The sequence below is a fragment of the Aedes aegypti genome, chromosome 3 (assembly GCF_002204515.2).
Source record: "Aedes aegypti strain LVP_AGWG chromosome 3, AaegL5.0 Primary Assembly, whole genome shotgun sequence".
Taxonomy (NCBI): domain Eukaryota; kingdom Metazoa; phylum Arthropoda; class Insecta; order Diptera; family Culicidae; genus Aedes; species Aedes aegypti.
The window spans coordinates 68314842-68340049 of record NC_035109.1 but is presented as its reverse complement, the minus strand read 5'-3'; the positions used below and the strand labels follow the sequence as shown (position 1 = coordinate 68340049).

Sequence of the window (25208 nt, the reverse complement as noted above, 5' to 3'; positions counted from 1 at the left end):
AACTGTAAGCGTTTTTCTCAAAATATTTTGATAAGTAGTCTCAGAATAACACATTCTGAAAATAATACATGCAAAATAAATTTGATTTAATTCAAGCAGTGTTCCCAATCTTGACGATTGTCATTGTGCTTTGAGTGGTCTTCTGAAAATAAATTATTTGTTTTTCTATTGTGCTTAAAATATGACGTGGGGACTAAATCAGCAACTCTATGAAGGCGTAAGTTATTTTTATTATAAATACTATATTATTACTTCCGTCTGGACGTACTTTAAACCTTAAAATTCTACTCATATCAGTTCCATTTAAATTTAAGATATTTTTCTTTAAAAAAAATTGATAAAAAATGATTTTATGATATCTGCAAAATTGCTTCTCCAAAAATAACTTGATATTTTTAGCAAGCTTTTAATTGATGATGCTTTCTAAGTACAACCATTTTTTGTAAATAAAAATATAAATTGTCGGATTGTCCGGCCGATTTTTAATAATCCTTGATTTTGATAACCTCCAAATATCGACCGTTCTAAACGTTGTGCCTTATTAGTGTGAAATCATATTATTTTGGTAACTTTTTTATTACCACAGCATTGTACAATATAAGTCGAACGATGTACACAAAACCGATTTCGATATCATTGATAAATTAAAAAGATATTGCATGTCCAAAGTGTCCACTTTATAAAATGAACAGTCCTTATAACATGCCAATAAGTTTTTAAAATTCATTCAATATTCGCATTTGTCAGTCGCATTTAGCAAATGCGTGCCTTGTACGAATTCTGAACTTGAGTCACTGTAGCTAGCGTATTGCTGTTGCGATGAAGCGGCTTTGACGAGCGTGCAATTTTCGCTTAATTTCTGTACGGATTGTGTACCAACTCTGACAGCATCTCTCTCTCTTCGATTATTCTGTATCCTCCCAAAATGGGCACGATGCAAAAGGCGATAATTGCTTTGCCATTCCAAGCGCACGCGACTCCGCCGCCGATGACTGCAAAACCTATCGATTACGATAATTTGACATCGCGATGACCGTTTTGCGTCGAAGAGTAGCGTTTCAACAACGGCTGCTGGTTTCAAGTTCTGTGGTGGTGGGTTTTCCGCGCGGGTGAGATCGATTAAATTCCCATCGACTTTTTGCCATCGGTGGTGGAGAAATGTCTTAACAAAGAAAAAATATATTTTAATTTTGCTGGATAGATAGTCGATGGTTGCGTAAACTATTACTTAATTCCGTATAAGTTTCCTGAATCCAGGAAATTCGAAGAAATTCGTAGAACTTAGTAAGTATTTTTTCGGAATCCCAAGATTTCTTCCGTGATTCTAAGAATCTTTTCAAAGATGAACACCGAAAATCTTTCGGAATCCATAAAATCACTTTGAGAATATCTTCGAAATCCCAAGGATTCCTCCATGGTCGCTTATGCTTATTAAGCATGGGTACAATCCCAGGCCCGTCTCTTTCCTTGTACTGTGTAGTTGTATCTTTTTATCTCCCACTCATAATATATCACAGTTGATCTACCACAGTTCATGGCATTTGCTTAAACCAGAGACGAACAAAAAAACTCTACGCGTCCATTCTTTCGTAATTATAGCACGCCTTTCCTTACGTTTAATACATAGGCAGTCTGCTAACCAAACAGCAAGCCTCTCTGCTATAAATTTACTCTCCCTACACCTTCCCGCATGAACTGGCGTAGACACAGCGCTATATACGGTCTACTGTGAGAGCCAGTTTAATGCATCATCAATTCCTCCCAAGTATCCCATCTTTAGACTCCGTTTCGAATCCCAAGAATTCCTTCCGAATTTCAAAAAAACTTTTGGAATCCCTAGAATCCTATCGGAATCTCATAATCACCCTATAAAATCCCAAGAATCCATCTGAAGTCGCAAGATTAAAATTCCCGAATTTCTTCGGAATCTTAAGAATCCTTTCACATTCGATTCTATAGGGATGTTAAGAAATCATTCGGAAATTACTCAACCAGAAATGAAGAACTTCCTTCGAAATTCCAGAAATCTTAAAATCCGTTCGAATTTCAAAATTATCCTTCTGACACCTCAAGAATCTCTTCCGAATCTCATGAATTATTTCAGAATCTCAAAAAAATGTTTGGGAAGATTTCCTTCGCAAATCCAAGAATCCTAGGAATTTGTTCGGAATTTTAGAAAATCATTTCGGAATCCCAAGAACCCATTCGCAACCCAAATCTAGAGAACTGTAGGGGCTGTAAAGAGCCCTTAGAAACCCAAAAACTTTCTTACAAATCCCAAGAGGTTTTCGAACGCCGAGTGCAGGAGAACCGAACATTCATTTAAGCTGAAAAATTTATCGATTGGTCACCACCTGCGAATGACAGATCGATTTTGAAATCTTGATCTTGAAAATTTGAGTCTTGGCTTTGATTCATCTTCATCTTAGATGAAAGCTGAAACCCTTTTTTGCATGCTTGGTTGAAGTTTGGTAAGTCATTATTTAAATCGATTGAGCTACTTTTCCCCGAATGTCGGTTCCCCGAACGCCAGTTCCCCCAATGACCCTTTTCCCCGAATGCCATTTCCCCGAATGACCCAGTTCCCCGAAAAGTGGTACTGTTCGAATAGGAGCTCTAATAGTTTTTAGTAGCAAGATGGTGAACTAGAAAGAACGATAAGCAATCGAAAGAAGGAGGTATTTGGTCTTTCTGGACTATATACATAGTGCCAAAAATGCTGAGGAGGGTAAAACTCCTAAGAACCGCCAATCAAATAAAGAAGGATGCATATCAGATGACCAGTACGTTAACTTCCCTGAAATGTAAAAACTTATGACAATTATGATTGCCAAAAACTTTTCGGGGAAGTGGGTTATTCGGTGAAACGGGATATTCGGGGAACTGGCATTGGAGGAACTGGCGTTCGGGGAAACGAAATTCGGGGAACCGACATTCTGGGAAAAGTAGCACAACCATTTAAATCACATGTAAACATCAATGAAACCAGTGTTTTATAAAACTGGCGACCTGCGGCTCAAATCTGTGACAAGCTGGAACATTTTTGAGAACGGCATTAGCTTCAGCAACCCAAAATCTTCTAGATACACATAATTTGATACACGCAAAATTTCCATTTGTGCTATTGGCATCAGATGATTCAAAATGCAGCTGGCTTTCCATATCTTAATATTGTAATATCTTGGAAGGGTTGGGTGACAAAACGTCGAAAGACAAAATGTCGAATGCAAAAACGTTCAATGCCACAACGTCGAAAAGAACAAAAGTACCCGAATGTCTGACCCGAATGTCTTCGAAATTTTCCTAAATCTCAGGGTACAGATTTTTTTTCCAGTTCGGTTATTCACTTTTTGAAACTATAATTTGATGGAAGTCTGTTATGGAAAAATAGTAAAAAGTAATAATATATTTTTTAAAAATTTTCTTGAAGACACCTCAACCGATTTGTATGATTTATTAAGAGAAGCTCTTGGTATTGTATAGCCCACATTTATTTGTTTTTATATTGACTAAAACATAATGTCGTCAAAAGAAATTTTATATAGGGAATATAAATCCCCCGGAAAAATCAGATCAGTGCAAATACATTGTTTTCCAAAGATATCTACGGGATACCATAATTTATAGCTGGTCTTAGAAAGGAAAGTAAAAAAGAAATAGTCAAGTCTTGTCAGAATTGTTTTAGTATTTTTTTTTCCAATTTTTGAAACGATAAAACAATTATTGGTGTCTCTGATTAAAGTGCTCATTTTGAGATTCTCTAAACAAAATAAAACAATGCACAGAAGTACAAAATGTGCTGGATATCCTGATGAAATATATCTATTTCCGAAAAGCAAATCAATAAATCGATTCAATTGTACTTATCCGATAAATGAATGAGTATTTTTTTGAAGAATAAAAAAATCACTAAATGTCGAAAATCCAGTCAATTTGATGAAATTAATGTTACTGATTTGTTGAAAGAAGAGTGAGTCATAAGGTGCGGCGAAATAATGCTTATCATCTTTTTCATCTTCAATCGGTCTTATTCTTTAACAGGCTTGTTTTGTCTTGTGTAATTGCCTTCTCATAACCTCAGCAATTAGGCTGATACAAATATTAATTTTCTTTAATGTCACCCCCCCCCTCCTTCAAAAAACCGAAAATTTTGAAGGGGAGAAAAAAAAGTCATCTTTTCTCGCCAGAAATGACATTTATCTGAAAAATTTGTCCCACGATTACTTTGATGAAAATTGTAAAGTATTGCTTTCTCAGGCCGCGCCGATCGCATCGCAACCATTTTTTCCTTAGAAACGCTTGCCAATAACAATCGCTAGAAAAATGACTGCTTTCGACGTTTTGTCCCTTCGACGTTTTGTCCCTTTCGACGTTTTAGGATTCGACGTTTTGGAATTCGACGTTTTGGGTTTCGACGTTTTGTCTTTCGACATTTTGTCCCTTATTATTGAGCTTAAGATATATACAATTTTAGATGCAGATATCTATGAAAAACTATCCAGTACTGTGATACTCTACCTCAAAATTGAGGCAAAGAATGTAGAAATCTGGAAATACGGCAAAGAAACTAATTTCAAGTTTGGAATCTAACAGCATGACATAAAAATTGTTTACAATGAATATGGCATGCAATATGAATTAATCTATTCAAGTCTAAAAATAATTCTCTGACCACAGAACTAATCTTGACTCATTGTAGCTAACCGAATAAACCGATTATCAATTCCAGTAGCGCATCTACTAATTAGCGCCAGCGACATAAAATGATCTCGCCTAGAAACGAATCATCGTAGTCACGACAATGCACTATGGTCCAGGAATCAGTTTTACGCGGAAAGATGCATTTTGAGCTTTAGAATGAAACATTAGACAAAAACGATCTTCTACAAAGTTGTTTGTTTTAGTAAGGCCCTTTGTTTGCTGTTATTGAAAATTAGGGTGGACCACATTTTCATGGAAATTGTGTAACTAACTTTCTTATTTGTAGAAATTATATTATACATGCTTCAGCAAAGTTGTAGACCATTCAATTTCACGCAACTTTGTCAAAAAAAGTTTTTTTGTATCTCTTAAATTGACCGATTTAGAGCTTTTTTCCTACGGCGACATAGGGTGGTCCGAACAAAACTGGTTTTCTGGCTCTAGAGTTCTCAATTCAAATTTCTCATCAAAGTAGTCTATGAAACACTTTTAGAGCTTTGAAAAATGCGTAATTTGGTGAGTGAAGAATCTCTCTATCTCCTTCCGATTGGCAGTTATTGTTGTTTTACTCTAAAAAACATGCCTATTTTGATTGAGAATATCTCTGATTAGGGCAAACATAAAACATATCTTTTGACGGCATTCGAAAGATAAAATAAAATTGTATATTATATCAAAAAATTACAGATGTGTTATTTTTGTAACTCTAATAAAACGTCTTGAAAGTCAAATATTTTTTATGACAAAAACTTAAATAACTTTTGAACTAAAATAGATATCAACAATCTTTTTGTATGAAAATTTGCGTTTTGTTAAGTTCTAAAAGTCGTTCATAGATGACTTTGACGAGAAATTAGTATTAAAAAAACTGGAGTTAAAAAACTTATTTTTGTTGGACCACCCTGCGATGATTAGGAAAAAATGCTCTAATTTTGAGCTACAGAAAAACTTTTTTTGGCAAAGTTGATCAAAATTTCATGTTCTACCGCTTTGTCTAAGAGTATATACCAGTATTTTTACAAATAAAAAAGTTGATTATATGATTTGTGTGATATTGTGGACCACCCTAGTTTTAAATGACACAGTATGGAAGCTTACATTTTTAGAAACAATTTTGTAGTAGATCATTTTTGTCTAAAATTTTATTTTCATGCTCAAAATGCAAAATAATAAAAAATACATATTATGAAAATCTTCAAAATAGTTTGAGAGCCCTATTTTTCGTATTTCAGATTTCTCATCACAGCGGTCTATGAACGACTTTAAGAACTTAACAAAACGCAAATTTTTATGCAAAAATATTGATGATATCTATTTTAGTTCAAAAGTTATTAAAGTTTTACTGCTTAAAATCCTTTGTTTTTCAGAGTTACAAAAATAACACATCTGTAATTTTTTGATATAATATACAGTTTTATTTTGTCATTTGAATGTTGTCAAAAGATATTTTTTATGTTTGCCCCAATCAGAGATATTCTCAATCAAAATAGGCATGTTTTTGAGAGTAAAACAACAATAACTCCCAAACGGAAGGAGATAGAAGGTATCTTCACTCATCAAATTACGCATTTTTCAAAGCTCTAAAAGTGTTTCATAGACTACTTTGATGAGAAATTTGAATTGAAAACTCTAGAGCCAGAAAACCAGTTTTGTTCGGACCACCCTATGTCGCCGTAGGAAAAAAGCTCTAAATCGGTCAATTTAAGAGATACAAAAAAACTTTTTTTGGCAAAGTTGCTTGAAATTGAATGGTCTACAACTTTGTTGAAGCACGTATAATATAATTTCTACAAATAAGAAAGTTAGTTACAAAATTTCTATGAAAATGTGGCCCACCCTAATTTTCAATAACACCAAACAAAGGGCCTTACTAATACAAACAACTTTGTAGAAGACCGTTTTTGTCTAATGTTTCATTCTAAAGCTCAAAATGCATCTTTCCGCGTAAAACTGATTCCTAGACCACTGTGCAATGGTGCTCGGACACTTTAAGCTTTTGCTGTCCCTTTTCTTCAACGAGGGACATCCCTTCGCCCTCCAATGTCCGCCCGTGGCCAATCATACCCTGTCGTACCCAGGGTATGCTGCTGATTGTTATTTATTAGCCAATACTGATCGCAGCTGAGAGACCATCCGAGAACAATGAAGCTATTAAAACAACGAAGAAGCGTGCGCAAAATCAGGAAACCTGTCTGTTAGCTGTCTGCTTGGGGCCGGCGTATGACACATTGATCGCCGGCCGGACACCAGTCCTGTCCATGTGCGCGTTCAGCGCGCGTTTAAACGCTATTGTTTTTATGTCAAACACGCTTTGGCCGTTAATTGAAGGGGCGCTAGCGACTTGCAGAGGGTAAGGTGGGGCAAAAGTTCGAGTTTAGTGGATTGATCAATATAGCCAGAAAAACTATTTGAAAATAAATAATTATTACACAGTTGATCTTTGACACACTGACTACAACTGCTGAACGAATTTGTGACAAAAAATACCCATTTTTAAGTTACATCAGTTTCGAAATTGATTGTTTTCAACGAACTTTTGTCCCACCGGTAGTTTGGAATTAGTGTAATGCAAAATATATCGATGTTTTCCTTACAAGAATAGAGAAAAAAGTGCAAACTTGGTGGCTTTTTCGCGCAATCAGGCGTTGCTAAATTTTTATGTAAGTTTTGCCCCACCTTACTCTAAAGGGGGAAACCACGCTGCCCTTAGTGACTGAGCTGCAGCGGGCGCTGGCTGCGGCCACCGGATGATGAACGATCATTGCCACCGGACAGTAAGTGAGCTCCTAAATAAATTTTATTATCTAGCACCATTAATCATAGTTCTGCGGGTCTACTGCATTTGGTTCTTTATTTTTTTTGTCTAGATCGCACTATAGTGTGCCGTATGGACGAAGGGTGTCATAGTTATTATTCATAGCGAACTATGGTCGTCGTAGTCGTCGATGCTGCGTTTCCTCTCTCTAACAATGTGATGACCACATTCGATAAGGAATGAATCATTTATCTTTTTATGCATTCCATTGGGCGAACAAATTGGAACTCGAGTTGACATTTAGCACACAAGGCAGTAAATCTTAGGATCAACGTATGCAGTGGCATGGCAATTTATGGAATATGGAAAGATTACTATGCTCAGAGGGTTCGAATAAGTTAAAGGGATCAATATTAGTTGAGTCTTGACGAGGCCCTCATCTTTGGATTAGAAATCAACCTTGCTCAATGATTTAATAATGCATAGAAGTATGATGTTGATGTTTGGAATCAAATATAACTAAGAAGTTGATTAGGTACGATACTTTTTCATGGATTAAGGTATAGACAATTTTTAACTGATAACAGCGCTGTAAATAAGTTGAAAACATGTAATGTTTCAACGACGTAATGTTTTGTAACGCCATGTGGAAAAATAAAACCGTACTAAAAAAACATTTTTAAACCGCAAAGAACTAGGTAAAGAACCTCCACCGGACAGGGGTTCTAACGAAAATGCTGTTCATTATGGTTTTGTTTTACACGTAGGCATATCAACTTAGCCAAAGAAGGCTACTGCAAACATTTTTTTCAACATCCTACTACCTATAGTGTGAAGGAATTTGATTTGCGATTGGCGTTATGCATTTCCGTGAGTCGAGTTCGTCGCTTATGAACTTCTCACACTGTTGTTGAAGTCTTTTCCAGATTGACGATATCATCGGCAGGAGAGGTACACTATGCTCGTTTCTTTAGCAGCAAGCTTCTCAGTATACATGGACCATTATAGAAAAAAGTATACACCCCTGTTCTTCTTAATTCTGGCGTTACGTCCCAACTGGAACAGATCCTGCTTCTCAGCTTTCTTATGACCACTTTCAGCATTCTTATGACCACTTTCAAAGTTATTAAATATAAGTGTGTGTGCTACTTGATCATTTTTGCATGTTCATTCATGGTAGGTCATTTGGCATAAAGTCGTTTGGCATAATGAATCTGAGCCCAAGAATTTCTTAAGATGACATTCGTTTTCACGTTTCTATTGAAACCCACTGACGACATCAGGCTAATTTTTGAGTCAATTAAAAAATGACGCTTTATTCAACGATCATATGTTCTTGAATAAACTAAAGAATATTAGGAAAGTAATTGTCAATAGTATTTCATAATTTATCCAGAAATTACACTTCTTTCAAAGTTAGAAGTAATAATTAATAATATTATTAAGTTTTAATATTTAATAATAGTCAATCTTTTAAGTTGCGCTATTAGCAAAAATTGCACTGAAGATTTTGATATAATTACTCCTTAATTTACCCTTTTTTCAAACATTGAATGTTCTTTCTTAATATGATAAGACCATAATTATTGTAAATTAGTGTAAAGACTGTTGATTAAAAATTTAAATAAATTCTAAACCTTCTTCAATACATAGGTTTTTGTTTGAAGCAATATTTTTTTAGAATTTTTTTTGTTTCAAACTGATAAAAGGGCGGAAATCGATAACATTGCACATTGGGCTAGACCGCAAAATTAGGGGGAAAATTATTTTGACTATGAAGATGATCTTTTAGAGCAAAAGTGTCTTCGGCAAATTTTTTTCATATGATGAGGACTACATTTTGACATTAAGTGACATTAGGGTGGTCCAAAAAATACGGAAATATTTCTGCCAACTTTTATGATTTTCAAGTTAGCGCTTTGAAGTGTTCTAGAGAGTTGTTCTTTGTTTAATTTTGAACAACTTTTCCGAAGACACCAACCTTGTAAGACTACTTTAGCCCTTGCTATGGTGTTTTCAATTATGCAGGGTAGGGTGGTCCATGAAAAATTGATACTTTATCAGCGAAAAGAGAAATCAATTACTGCAGCTACTCCGACTACTTTTTTATGTCCTTTTGTTATTATTTCGAAAGATCTTCCACCAGACCCGTTACAGGTTTTATTAAGTTCACAGAATAAAAATCCATGTAAATTACAGGGTTAAATCGTGCACATAAAGGGAATGCCAAACGGGTATAATCGTTTATTTGTGTAGGGTTTATGGGAAAAAATACGAAAGAGAAAACGTCGAAAGGACAAAAGGTCGAAAATGATTGTTTGGTGGGAATTTTCACCATCTTTGAAAATGGATTTTCGATCTTATGTTGCTCTTCGTTGGACCTCGACCTTTTGTCTTACAATCTTTTGTCTTTCAAACTTTTGTATTTCAATTTTCTGTTATTTCGACCTTTTGTCTTTCGACCTTTTTTCATAGATTCATCAAGTGGCATGTACGAAGATAGTCTATGTCCCGGAGAGTCGATAAAATTTCCATTAAGAAAAGATCCTCGATCGATCTGGGATTCGAACCCACGATCCTCAACTTGGTTTGCTGAATTTGTTTGTTTATCGATACGGCTATCTGGGTGCTTGTTACATAGCATAGCATAGACTTACTGTAGAGTAAAGTGGGGCAAAAGTTCGTGTGGGCAAGAGTTTCATTTCAATATTTCTAGCTCAATTAAAAACAAATGGTATAAATGTCATGGTTGTTCGAATTCTATTAAAGTAAGGAACTTTCACTCCATGTATTATATGAATCAGTTAAGATTTCGAAAAGTTATTTGTTGTTTTTAGACGTGAAAATTGTAATTTTCGGTCAAACTTTCAATACATGGAACAAAATAAAAATAAAGTTTCAATTTTATACAAATTTTCCAATGCCTAACTACATATCATTACGGGAATTTACGGTTAATTGATAGCAGACAGTTGTTAACATGAATATACTGAAAAGTTATTGCAGCATCATTGAATTAGTAACCTTCCTTTTCAAGCATCCGGAAGTCTCACCAAAGTCAAACAGTTGGTCTGGTCCACAAAATTGTTCAATTTCAGAAGTCATACAAATTTTCAGAACACACCAACTTTCCACAACTTACCGTTTTTGAATTAAATTAAAAAGTCTCTCGGTTACTTACTTTTGTATTTGAACAAACCTCTGAAACTCTATGTAAAACGACTGCAATGTAATAATTCCCTTACAGGCAAAATTTCAAGTTATTTGTAGTTCGTCATCCGAATTCCAGCCAATTCGGACTACCAGAAGCTGAGATACAGCACCCCAAACTTGGGAATTTTGTATGGAAAAACAGCATTTAGTTACTAACTTATGTTACTGACTGTATATGTATCACTACGTATTCTGAACCCAACAGAAGTGCAACATCGTAAAAGAACAATACAAAAAGCACAGGGCCAAGGTTGCTTCTTTCTGGGACACCTGAACTATTGCTGAATGCACATGAAACAGCGGATTAGTGAGGAAGTGATGCGATCTATGGATAAGGAGGAAAAATACGACTCTTACTTAAAACTAGATTTACATTTTTGTCTTGGGTGAAATAATATCGGTGGAAAATTAAAAAAATACGTTGACATTCATATTGTCCAATTATTCAAAGGCCATTTTAGTAATAACGAAAAATGAAAGGTACCGTAAAACGGGGTAACTTTGATAGTTTTTTCGAAGAAAACTTGAATATTTATGCATGCTGTTTCAAAGAATTTTAATTCATATTTTTAAAACAAGTACTGGTATCATAACTATCGATTCCAGTTGATAGATTTCCAAAAGATTTATTCTTAATGGCTTTATAATTTTTCATATGATTTAAAGTCGGTTTTCTGTTTTGGGGTAACTTTGATAATGAAGGATCACTCGAACAAAATTGAATGAATTACGGAACATTTGTAGGGCGTTGCATATCTCTAGGGGTTTAACGCTATATGGAAATTTCTGACTTAGATTACAAAAATGGCCCCAGCTTGTAAAAATAGTATTCGCTAAGAGTTTTGAGACCGAATTGGAGTTCTACTATAACTAGGCTATCAAGTATAAGTGACGAATTTATTATGACTTCATCAAATAGTGATCGTAGAACAGATTGTTTGAGAGCATTTCAAAATTGCTAAAATCTTATAAATTTTCCATGTTTGCATATAAACCCTCAAATGTACTTGATTCCAACGGAAATAGCTTTAACATGAAGTGTCAGACTAATACTCTTTACTTTTGCATTCGTTTTACTTAACAGATTAACAGGAACTTTGTTATTTCGTTTAGTATGTTGAGAGTCTCGTATTATCAAAGTTACCCGCATTATCAAAGTTACCCCGTTTTACGGTATGTGTGTATTAAAATATGAAACAAGATTAAGGACTCATGGCGACACTTGTAGTAACGAACCATGCAAAGTTTGTAAGAAAATTACTTAAACGTAATGTTGTCACCAAAAATCATAAGCATGAAACGAGCTCACCATGTGACAATCCATTCTCGACTGAACACGAACAACCTTTCGCACTCGCACCACAAATCAATCAACAGAAAAGGGCAGATATAAGCATGTTGTTGGATGGACATGAGGTGCTCGAATATTGGAAGTAGCACTACGATGAATATCTGAATGGCGCTGGAGGGCACAGTCATATATGGCAGCAGGGGAAATGACTACGATGGTAAGTTGGAAAACTGTAGCTAATCAGCTTTCAGATTTAGGAAGGTTAAAGTTGACATTCAACAGCTCAAGAACCATAAGGTATGAAAGTGGATCAAGATTGGCTCGTGAGGATGACCGCTGACTAGAAGAGCAGTGGAAGTAAGGGGCTATACACCCTGACTGTGAATGGAATGTGAGAGCTATCAAAGGATTACTGTTTTAACTGCATTCCAAATCATCATCCGTCGTTGGTCACCGATAGCAAATAAAATCGTAAAAAGATATCAAGTCGTTTTTGATACTGGTTTCATGACGACAGTACAGCAAATCCTCCAAAAATACTAAGAATATCGCTTATTGACAGCATAAGGTCATGGAATGTTATGGAAAAGAACAGGTTTCCCGGTAAACTAACGAGGCTGATAACAGCGATGAATAATTTGCAGAAATACGTGAAGATATCTGGTATGAAAAGGGTATTGGGAGGAAGGGCCGGGTTCGTCAACCGAACTTTAATTTTAACAAGGTCAAATCAATTTGTTCGCTTTGCTGATGACATGAACACCTAAAAAGTACGAAAATGGTGGACATGAGGGCGGACGGACTGGCTTTATATATAGCCATCTTTCACTCTTCCATCTTTCATTCCTTCCACGCTCAATCATATGTTCTAGCAATCGCTAGAATCAAAGAAGGATATTATACCGTATTTTTCTCTTCGCATTGTACTATCATTCTAATCTTAGTTCCTTTAATGCTATACAATATAAATACAAATAGGAGAACTGGGGGCATAACGTGTCTTCTAAAGAAGGAAACGATTTTAGCTGTGAAGTACATTATTATAAGCACTTTTTTAATCATGATCTGATGAACAACCATGTTTTCTAGACTGTCATCCATTATCAAATATGTGAATTTAAGAAATCAATTTAAACAAAAATGCTTGGTCATCTGCACTTTTCTTTTTTGCGGGGTAAAACGCGCCACCTGAGCTCGACGCTAGCCGTACGCATGCGCAATCATGCTTGCATATACGTTGCATACATAAGGGCGTTTGATCAGATGTTATTATTCAATTATAGTATACCTGCAGTTACGAAAAATGTGCATTTGTAAGGATCACTTTGCATGTAACTACTGCGTGGAATTACGTTGGCTGAAATTAGAATTCAAACGGCTGTTTTGGTGTTATGAAATAGGAGACTGCGGAAATTGCGTCTTGTTGTTCTTGGCAAGCGTATCTGCAGAATTCATTAAAACGTTGGATCGCCGTGTATCAACTTTGACATCACCCATTGATCAATTCAAGCAAAAAGTAAACAGTACTAAAACCGGAGGTCGTATATCGGAAGAAAAAAGTGCTATTGCAAAGTTTTCAATCTGCAAATAGAGCGATTCTTTTGAGTGGAGTGTTATTAGAAATACGCTTTATCTGTGCCTTAATAGGATATCAAGATCAAAAGAGGTTCTCGCAAGGCTCGGGGACAGCGATACCGTTTTTAAAAAGAGTCTCATGGACAATCGTATGAACAGATACTTTAAACGTATTGGAAACCGGAAGAGGATGAACCACGTTGACGACCTACAAAAAAAAGCGACATGCTTTGCGAGTTGTGATGAGCCCTTTCGATCCTGCAGATTTTTTTTTAGATATTGTGTACCGTTTTGATTCATATTACGGACACTTAAGGCCTCAGTGAAGTATAACTCATCAAAAGGCATATAAAATAAATTAATATATATGATTCCTCTGCGTTATCAAGTCTTAACTTAACACTTAACTTTCGAATGGTGGGTGAAGATTTTCATTCTGCAACATGAATAATTTTGAATAAATAGAAACGTGTGGTTTTTTCATGAATCTTATTCCGGACGCTTGCTTACTTTTGCCTCATATTCCGGATACTTTGATTCGAATTCCGAACAGCTCAAGCAAATCATTAATAGAAAAGTCAAATCATCAATTGCAATCGTCGAAGCACTAAAGAGACGTCTAAGGCAGTTGAGCATAATAAATTCTCATAAATATCTATGAAGAATGCTTATTAAAACCTGTCTCCAAATTGTGAACTTTTGGACGGCAAAAATTGAAACATTTCGTGTGAAATGTTTCCCATACAAAGTAGAGTGTCCGGAATTTGAAGTTGTCCGTAATATGAATCAAAACGGTACCGATCGAGCTGAAAGAAATATGGATGCGCAGGGTAAACTTATTTCAATGGCTTTACGAACTACGTGTCCCTCTCTGATAGTCTCTAATGTTTTCTAAGCCATGCGCAGGAAGGTGAAGAGATGTAACTCCCGGTAAAAGTTTGGGTTCAACCCCTAAAAACATTCAAAAGTGTTTTGTCCATATCTCTGTGATTACACGTCCAATTGATACTCTCAATGGGACATTTGAAAGGCAATGAGTTAGGTGTTTTTCTTAGTTTTGTATACTAAATATTTATTTCTGTGAAATCTCAAACCAGTCATGTACGCGCCATTATATTCGTTCGATAAAGCTATGAATGGGGCCTTCCGAGTGGTTAGAGTCGGCGGCTACAAAGCAAAGCCATGCTGAAGGTGTCTTGGTTCGATTTCCGTTCGATCCAGGATCTTTTCGTAATGGAAATTTCCTTGACATCACTGAGCATAGAGTTTCATCGTACCTGCCGAACGATATACGAATGCAAAAATGGAAACTTTGACAAAGAAAGCTCTCAGTTAATAAATGTGGAAGTGCTCATAAAAACACTAAGCTGAGAAGCAGGCTTTGTCCCAGTGAATCCCAGTGAGTTGCGAACTGCTCAGGTGATCCCAAACTTTTGCACGATACGTATCATACTGAGGGGTGAATCCAAACTTTCGCACGATGGCTTGAATGGCTGTTTCATTGATTTTGAATAGTTTTCAGATTTTTCTCCCATAATTTCGTGAGCGCCCTTCAAAGAATATAAGTTTACGAATCTAACGACACATTGATTTAAAATTTTGATCGATCCAATGCTGAGGAAATTGGCCATGTTTTTGCAGTGTGTTTTTTAAAAATGTCACAACTCTAAGCAAAAATTTAGTATACAAAGTCGAAAATACCTAGGAAGTGAGAATAACTCATTGGCTTTCGAATGCGCCATAGAGAGTTTCAATAGGACGTGAGATATGGACAAAACACTATTGTATGTTTTTTAGAGGGTGAACCCAAACTTTTGTACGGGATTGTAAGTCAATATATTGAATTTTCTAGCGGAGTTCGCAGAAGAAAGTTTCGGTTAAAGGGAAAATTCCTTGTTCCTGGTTCCTCTAACAAACCGTTTTGTCCATCTAGATTGTAGCTAATGTCAGCGGTAATAGGAATCCGTTCGCTGAAAACATTTTATTTTGAACATTCGCCAATGTGCTCGTTGTACTCTATGACACATATCTTACTCAGAACACCCACAAATGCTATGAGTTTTAACTCAATGCTTAGCAGAATATATCATTAATATGACTAGAAACAACTCGCTTCTGTGCTTGTGCTATTTGAACTCTTTGATTAAAAAAAGCTAGTATAAGTAACATTTACTAGCCGCCTTGCAAATGCATCAACTTTGGAATGGTAAACTTAGGATAATCTGCTTAATAGTCTGCGTAATAAGATATTACGAAGTACAAGTTCCTATGTAGCATGAATTCTACGCTATCAATTGAGAAGAAGAACTTACACATGTCCGAGTTCGTGTGCGATCGTGAACGCCGCCGACAGTCCGTTGTCCTGCACGATCGCACACGAGGACCGCTTGCACATGGTTCCCAGCTCGGCCAGCCCCAGCGTGTCGCACTTCATCTGGTGCCGGCAGATTTGCTCCCTGGTCAGCAGGAAGGCCGTGTCGTGGTGGAAGTTCGATGCCTGCTTGATGCGACAGAACGCTTGCAACATTTCCGATGCCGATACGCCTGAAATGGAAAGGGGGGAAAGAATGTTGAATTAAACAAAGGGAACTTGTCAAATAATGATGAGAACAATGACTCAGAGCCGACGACGTCGGTTTGGTCTAATTTTCATAATTTATGTGCCCTGAGCAACAGCAGCCATTATCGAACGAGCTCTCAAATCAGTTTGCCGTACGCATATTTTATGATTTATAAATGCTAGCCGTCGTCATCGTTGTCGGAACCCGGCCAGTTCTTCTATTAATCCGAGCGCTTGTCGCGAGCATTTCCACAAAGCAATAAATTTACGCAGCGACTGGCTGTTTGCTAGTTATACGAAACGAACGCTCGCCTTGTTGTGGTCATTGTTTTTCTTCGGAGAATTGGCCGTCGGTCGGTCAGCCGTGGCCGGGTGGACATTAGGTTATTACATTTCCCCTTGTTGACGTATTGATGACCATAGGCGGATTCAGAATGTTCCACTATTAAGGAGTCACGATGTCCTTCTTAGACGACTATAAAGTAAGTTCGTGTAGGAGCAGAAGTGCTCAAACCCCATAAAGGTCGAAACATTTATTTCATGCTATTTATAATTTTATTTATCGCAATCAGTTTCAACATTTCTTCCAATCAGGCATTGCAGAGTTCGTTTTCAATTGATTTCGAAACATGATCAAAGCAAGCAAAGAAAAACATCGCATCTGTATTGGTACATGATCGGCAATGATTCGCGAGTTGTAACAAACATGATAAATAGCAGCTGCGAACAAGCGACCCAAATAGAGAGCGATTATAAAACCCATTCTTTTGCACTGGCATGATAAGCAATCCCCAAACCTTTGATAGCATTAGTATCCTCAAGGTTTGGAGCTTGTCTAAATGGGTTTTATCATGCACTGTTATCCCCTTAATCTATTCAGAGCTGTTGCATTTTACGATAAACAGGCTCTCATGATGTGATGCTACCCGAGCAGAAGAAAATAACTACTGAATACCAAATTGAGGTATTCCATACCAGATAATTTCCAATACTACATACCTGAATGAGGTATGAATTAGCCCTGCATAAGAGGTAAAATACCTCAAATAATATCTCAAGCATATTCTACGAACACTAAACTGATAACTAGATCAGGTATTGTAATACCTCAATAATACTTGATGGATTTTCATATAAAAATGAAATTTTTCAATTGAAGTTCAATACCTCCAGCAGACCTCAATAGCTGTTCAATACCTCAATGAAGTATTTTAATTTGTTTTAAAGATTTTTTTCAATACCATTATAATACCAAATTGAGGTATTGACAACTGAACAATACCTAATTTTGGTATGATACCAAAAAATGGTATGCATAAGTTATTGGGGAGTTATTTGTTCCTCCTCGGGTAATCATGGTTGTTACAGCGAGCGATAAGTGAGAGATTCTCTCAATTTTCTCAGGATTCAATCCCTGTCCCTAAGTCCCATCCCTCAGCTACACTGGTGTTGACATCACAATGTCAGCTGAATCGCCGATCTATTTCAGCAAAACAAGCGCCGGTCCGTCAGACCATGGTGTAAAGTGTCAACAGATTTGAAATATAGAAACAAGTCGCCCAGCTGCGTGAACATTCCTTGATATTTGTCATAGTAAAAGTACCGCGAAACTTCTCCTGAGAGTGAAGTACCATGCACTTCGAGCAAATGCATAATAATTTCTGCCAAGATCAAAGCCGAGTCGAGTTCAAGTCTTCAAGCGAGAGAGGACGGATAGACATAGACAAACTAGCTGAGTGAGTGCTGCGCAACTCTAAGCTATTATGCCAAACGTCTAGACACACTCACTCTCGGTGTCAAGCAATTAGTCAATTAATTTTACACGCTGTCCCGTTCGGACCCTTCAGCGGACAAATCGAAAGCACTGTGTTTCTCGAGTTTTTGTTCTTGGCAAGATTATGATATCCGAAGACTACCCGATCGGAGAGGCATAACAGAAAAAAATATCTTAATAATACCAACATATGTTATCTTTATCAACGTTTATTATCTTTAGATATTTTGCGAAATATTGGTCTAAGGGCACTTAAAAATTATATCAGAGCTATTATAGGATCAGTATAAATAATCGATATAAGGCAATAGTATAACATTGGTGAAACAGAGCTAACATATGTACAAAACGGATTTTGGCTTACATCCGGCTTTTCAGATACATATAGTTGGAGTTTTATTGAAGGTTGAAAGCCATAACCTCAAACATTTCTATATTTCACATCATTTTGATACAATTTAGATGAAACTATATCTGTTATAGTTGTGTGTTCTTGATATTTTAACACAAAAACGGCTATAGTTTATAACACATTCTATTATTAAATATTTTTAAATTATCTCTTATTGTGATAATTGTATTATTCTCTTCTGTTCGGGTAAGACTAGGGGACACAAGTACCGCGTAATTGCTGTAAATTTAAAATCAATTTAGATTCGAATTACCACCGGTGAACCGGGGGTAGCTTGCAAGCTGCAGAATGGCAAACTGGAAGCGAATCAATATCTATATCTGACAAAATATGCATCGGCCTGCGGCAATCTGGCAGCAATTTAGATAAATCAACCGCGCAAATAATGCCCACGGACTACTGCTTGGCAAGCGCGCGCGTTATTGCACACTATCGAACTGTGGCTACTTACGAACAAGCAGAAATGTCTGTACCTAGTAGCAATAAAAATGGTTGTGCAGTAGTAAATCTAGCAGAAATATTTTCGCTATCTTTTGTTCGGAGACGCAAGTGCGCACCAGCAAGGTTGCCTCGGTGCTTTATTCGGTAGGACGCTAGTTAAGATAGCGATCGTTTTTACGGTAGTTAGGGAACAATAAAATTTCAATTATCCCAGCTACGGTACGGTTCGTTGATTGAGCGGTAGCCGAGGGAGTGCTCAAGTGTCATAATTGACGTAAATTCGGTTTGGGTTGCCCGAGGGGATCCGAAATTGACTTGGTTTGATGGCTTTTAATTTGAACTACATTTATTGTGCTGAGTAATAAATCATTGTAGCATTTACCATTATGATTCGTGATTCGAACTTAGTACATCTAAATTAAAACTGCCTGTGGATGGACACGACCACAAACGATCATTTGTTGCTCTGTGGAAATAACGGTGTCGTAAGACATAGAATTCCATGATATAGTTTTTGTACCAAATACAATATATTTCGGCGATAAGCCCGCCAAGTTCAATGCCTTAGTTCTAAATTTTACTCTTGGTTGCTAATTAGATGGCTATAGAGCAAAAATTGAATCCTGAGAAAACTGAGATAATCTTTCACTTATTGCTCCTATAACAATCATGATTAGCACAACATTGTGAGAGTCTGCCTATCGTATACTGCTACAGCTCTGATTGGATCGGAGGATAGACAGCAGTGCATGACAAAAATCCTGTAAACAAGATCTAAACATGGAGAACACTATGGATGTTTGGGGATTGTTTTTCATACCAGTAAAATAAAATATCCCCCTCAATGGTGAACAAACAAGAAAAATGAATATTATCATCGCTCTTTCTTTGTGGTTCTCGTTCGTTGCTCTTTTTTTTTTTTATCAAACTTGTTACAACTTGCGATAGCGTGCTGCATCAATATTCGAACGCTTAAAAGGCACCAAATGTTCCAGCTCTATTTTCACACCTCCTATTTTCACACTATGCTATTTAAATTCTTACCTTCTATTTTGAACATTGTTGATCATTTGAATGTTGAAAACACAAAAGTTGCTCCAGTCGAACTTCTGAATGCATCCAGAACATGTATACAACGATATGGAAATAAAATTTTGCTATTTAATAAGTAAATGGATCAACCCAAGTAACATTGCTTGCTGAATAACAGATTTTTCAGCTAGAATTCTTTTTATACAGCTTTTTTTCAGATGAATAAACTGTTATTCAGCTAGCAATGTTAAGTAATAGTGTAAGAGTTTATTGACACTAAATTGCTTTCAAACTATGCTGTAAACATAGTTTAAAGTAATAAAAAGAGTCTGTCTTGAAATAGAGCCAAGTGGTTTAAATCCGGACAATGAATTGAAGACGTGTGATTTGATGCCGTTACGCAACTGAAATGAATATTACCCAACGAATCTACATTATGCAACTGTTTTGAATGTCGTAATGAATCATACACAACAATTTTCAGAAATTGACAAACAATGATAATAAAAATATTAATCTCGATATGATATCTGATACCTTCAAGTGGTCTTCTACAAAATTGCAAAAAACTTTATACACAACTCGTTGCAAAACTCGATTTTTACAGCACTCGACATGCCTCGTTGGATAAATGTACAACTCGTAAGAATGTACGCGTAAACTTTTATTATTATCGCAGTACGCAGTTGGAAAGAAATGTCAATAGGGTCCTAAAGCCCTGTCCTAATTTTAGTGTCAAACGATTAAGTTTAGGTCAAAAACACATGTTTACTCAATTATTTAATATTTTCTGTTGGTTTAAGTACAAAAAACATTTTTTCGTGTTTCTTTAGATTTTGTCACACCCCTTGGCTCAAACTCAAATTTTGGGTATATTTTGATTTCAGTGTCCCTTCCGAAATGTCAGATACACGGTAAAAAATAAGCACCATGCTATCAATAGTTCTGCACTTGGATTTGCACTACTGTTGAATCTTGACAAAATCAAGGTAACAGCACTTGAATACAACGTTGCATGTTTTGATTTGAAATAAAAAAAAGTTAAAACAAACATTTCCGCCTGACCCAGATTTGAACCACCAACCTTCGGAGTGCAAGTCTAGTGTCTTACCTCGACACCAACTCGCATCTGTTGAAAGGAATTGAATTGACCTCAATCACTTTCTACAACGAGCTGTCAATGATTGCTCTCATACAAAAGACATGATGTTCAAAATCAACGACTTTTCACTTCAGAGTCTAGTTCTAGAGACAGTAGAGCAAATCCAAAGTTGAAACTCTTCAAATCATGGTGATTGGTGTTTTGAATTGAGTCAAGTGATCAATCTATTCAATCGAACGTGCTGATTTTTTACCGTGTAGGAACAACCCCAGAGTTAAAACTAAAACCCCTGTGGTGTTTTTGTCGACTAAGCGAACGTCAAACATGACCAAAAGTGTCAAGGTTCATTTATGGACCAATTTTTAAATTAAAGTTTAAACATGATACAGCCGTTATTTGAGCGTAAAAAATTGCTAAACTAGTTGCAGTAACATGCTCTTTCGTGTTATTGAATAAAAACAAGATTTCAACAACAATGCAAACGGGAGCCGCTGTAGAAAGTTTCTACAATTTCTTTAGCGATTCCTTTTCAGCAGCAAATTAGACTTTGAAACAAATAAGTAAAACAATAAACCACCACTTTCACTCATTAAACTTCAAAATCTATCATCACATTCACTATTCTGAACAGAACAAGTAGAAAAACTAACATTTATCCACACTTTCGCGAATGACCCAATGCCGATAAGTCAGTTCAAAAATACACAGCTAAAACTTGCACAACGAAGAAAAAGTGCCAAGCTGAAGTTGCGAATTTGTTTTTATTTTTATATATTTTGACAGGGTATACTAGATTAAAAATTATAGTTGAATGATGAAATTAAAGCAAGTTGAAGGATACGTAAAAATATTATCAGATTATTATGGATTTTCATCGTTAGTTTCAATACTAATTGAATTCATTGCGATACATTGCCGATCATGGACCGCTACAGGGCTCTGCACTGTTTTGATTTTGAATGGGATTTTGACTTATTTTGGGATTTTTGCTTTGTTGTTTACAAATTTCATGTAAGAGTGAAAGTGAGAGAATAGTTTTTGTGAAGAGTCCTACAAATGGGATGTTTTTCTTCGCTGACTTTTATCGTGCTTCAAATCAATAAGGTAACGACTGTTTATTTAGTTCATAACCGCTAACAGTTGGCGCCAGCGGCAAAAAGTACAGACAACAACTTTTCGAACATTCAGTTTCTTTCACTGGCCGCCGAGCGGCGACACTGATGTTTGTATTTCACTCACTGATCGCGCTACGCTGGATTCTCAAATTTCGCAATTTTCGCCTGGAAGAATGATATTCGAAAGCTGTCAAAACGTATGGAAAATAATGAAAAACTTAAATTACTAGCAATTGGGAATCTGGATCGATATAATGGTGATTAGAAATTAAGTGTAATGTCAATAGATAACTTTTTGTTTTAAGTTCATCTTTCATGGTGCTTTCTTTGCTTCAGGATTTCGTTTTTACTACCACTGAAAACGGGCCATCTATTGCCTTTTCAGTTTTGAATATCACCCAATTAAGAACATATTCTGCAATGCCTGCTCGGGGAAAAACACTAATTTTCGATCCACAAATAATCTGTGCCAATTTCCGGATTTCCATACAAAGTAGGCTGAAATTGTATGAATGGGTCGAAAATTAGTACTAGATCGAAAATTGGTGCTTGGTGAAAATTGGGTAATTTGATGTCATCAATTCAGATGAATACGTCTCAAAATGCGATTAATTTGGAACTGCTGAACAATAGAAATATAAGTAGTAGAAGTGGCACTGGTTCTCAAAACAGAATTATTATATTACAATTTTTCATGAAAGTTTTTGATTGTTTGTGTAGTGCAATGTAGGAGAGAATGTTTTATTTTGGTCAACAGAATTGATTTGACTATAAGTGTCATACTTAAGCTGTCAGAGCGTGGCAAACTAGATGTTGGTCACACGAACAGTAGCGACATTAGCATTCTTAGGTTAATGTTTCTACTTGCTGAACAGATTCGACTGCAATTTTTATGGGAAAGCTGCCGAAGAGAATGAGGATGCCGAAGAGAATGAGGCTGTCGAAGAGAATGAGGCTGCCGTCAATAGTCACACTGACCAGAGAAGTTCGAAACGCTGTAAAAACGTTTCCAAAAAGCTTTTATCAAGTCTGTCGGTATGAATCGTTAAAAAGTGTTCAGATTAAATGTGGTCAAACCATCCCGGTAGTCTTTTGTAATTTTCTTGGATATCAGCAGACAAATTACGTGTTTGTCTGTTTATATTAAGGTGAAGATGAATCGAAGCCAAACCTAAAATTTTCAATAGCAGAAATCTGGAGAACCAAACGTCGATTTACGCCGAAAACCTAATCGATTGATGACTAGCTGGAAATATGAAGTTTGGCTTCGATTCATCTTCACCTTAATGCGCTGCTCAATCGATTCACACCGGCAGACTTGTTGAAAGCTTTTTTGAAATGTTTTTACAACACTTCGAATATCTCTTGTCAGTGTGACTATTGTCGGCAGCTTCATCCTCTTCGGCAGCTTTCCCATAGACCAATCCAGTTGCCTGCGTAGTAGTGCAATGTTGACAAAATTGTCTTTGTTTGCTGTGAGAACTGTCACAACATTGCTTTTGTTTGCTGTGAGAATCCAAATATAAACATAATTGCTGCAAAACAACCACTTCCTTGTTGGCCTGCTGTTGACCGAAAGCTCAATAACGTCAAACAAACATCGATACATTTTCATTCTGAGGAAATCGACTTGTGTAAGATTGATTGTGCGTTGGTGTTCGTGGCAGTTTGCTTGGGGACCTCTATGAAAAGTGAAGGCGAATCTGTCCGGCAGCTTCAAATCAGTCGCTTTTCGAGGTGTGTTCATTTGAATAGATAACATGTCTGGCAAAATTGTTTGTTCCCGTCAGCGGGACGCTCAAGTCAGTACAAAGAACCATCTGAATGTTTTCATTGTTGTGTTTTGATAGAAAAATACTACGATGGCACAAAGAATTCAGCAAATAGCAGAATAATTGAATCAAGCACTAGGCAGACCTTGCACATACGACTAACTTTATTCCAAACTTGATTAACTTTACACTTTGAACTTTACTGTACATTAACTTTATTAATGTTCTTCACAGGTACAACTTTCTATCGAAGGACGATTGCAACTTATCACTTGCTAGTTTGATTAAGAATGAGACCTGGTGAGACGACGGAGTACGCTGGTTGGCTCTGGGCCCAATGAGCTGAATCGTCCGAGCTGCCAGAAACACGGAAAAACTCGTCTACCCAACTAACAATTTTAGCGCTATAAGCCAAGATTATTTGCTTTGTGCTGTATAACAGTTGAATTGAAGCAGCGAATGCAGCACAAAATGAAGTCTGTCAAAAATAGAACGATTAGCGTTTATACAGCTGTAACGCAAACATTTTGTAGCTACAAATCTTAGCTGAATAAATTTCGTCAGTTATCGCTTAATGTGATAATAATGTGATATAAAAGTCCCCATCATTAATCCTGCTGCTTCTATACAATATGATTTGTTATGCTGCTCAATATACAATTAAGAAGCGCTTTGTCGTCAATTATACAGCGAACATACAGCAGTAAGTTGTAGAACCACAACTTGTGGCGTTGAGATGAGCTTATAGGATGTAAACATTGCGTTTGACGTTCCACGCCCTTTTACAGTCTGATGAAGTGGTGTAAGCGTGGCTATAACATCTTATAACATCATTATGCAATATTATATGCACCGTTTTCGATGTAGAACAAAACGGTGTGTTTTCTTTGCCTTCGATATATACTGTGGTGGCAGCAAGGACAGCGTCGAGACTTGTGGATGCAGAGATCGTGAGTTCGATTCTAAGCGGTGGTAGGTACTTTAATTGAGTAACGTTGGGAACATTAAATTCAGATACTTATGATATCAATTCCGAAAGCTGCCGGAAATAATATTTAATCCGATAATACAGGAAAGCTGTATAAAAATTATTCAACAGTTGCGAAAAGGTTGAGAAAGCGCCTTCCGAAGATGTTACACAGCTACTTGTCTTATAACTGTCGAGATAGAGCAATGATCGGTATGAATAAAAGTTGCCAACACAGCTTAAAAATAGCTGAGTAGATTTGCCAGATTTGTTGGTAAAAGGATCGCATAGAAGCTTTCGTCTGTATGTACAGCGCCTTCACTCAGTATCAAGCCGTATAAAGAGGGCTTAGAGAATATTTACATTTGCAATAAATGTTAGTTGGGTAGTACTGTGCTCGGTAGCACTAGTGATCCTTTATATGAGAGATACGCCGAAGTAAATTGGAATGATTTGGCAACAGACTAGAAGTGCTGAGTTTGCTCGGCGTAGAGATTA

The 25208-nt window shown here is 36.5% G+C and overlaps 1 protein-coding gene across 6 annotated transcripts in view; it reads right to left on the bottom strand.

The window, feature by feature from the left end:
* Positions 1–25208, bottom strand: part of LOC5567517 (A disintegrin and metalloproteinase with thrombospondin motifs 9) — a 745053-nt gene that overhangs the window by 88360 nt on the left and 631485 nt on the right. For all 6 annotated transcript variants that reach the window (XM_021852717.1, XM_021852719.1, XM_021852718.1 and 3 more), the window contains one exon: positions 15848–16079. In XM_021852717.1, coding sequence (XP_021708409.1) covers positions 15848–16079 — 232 coding nt within the window. The remainder of the gene's footprint in view (positions 1–15847; positions 16080–25208) is intronic.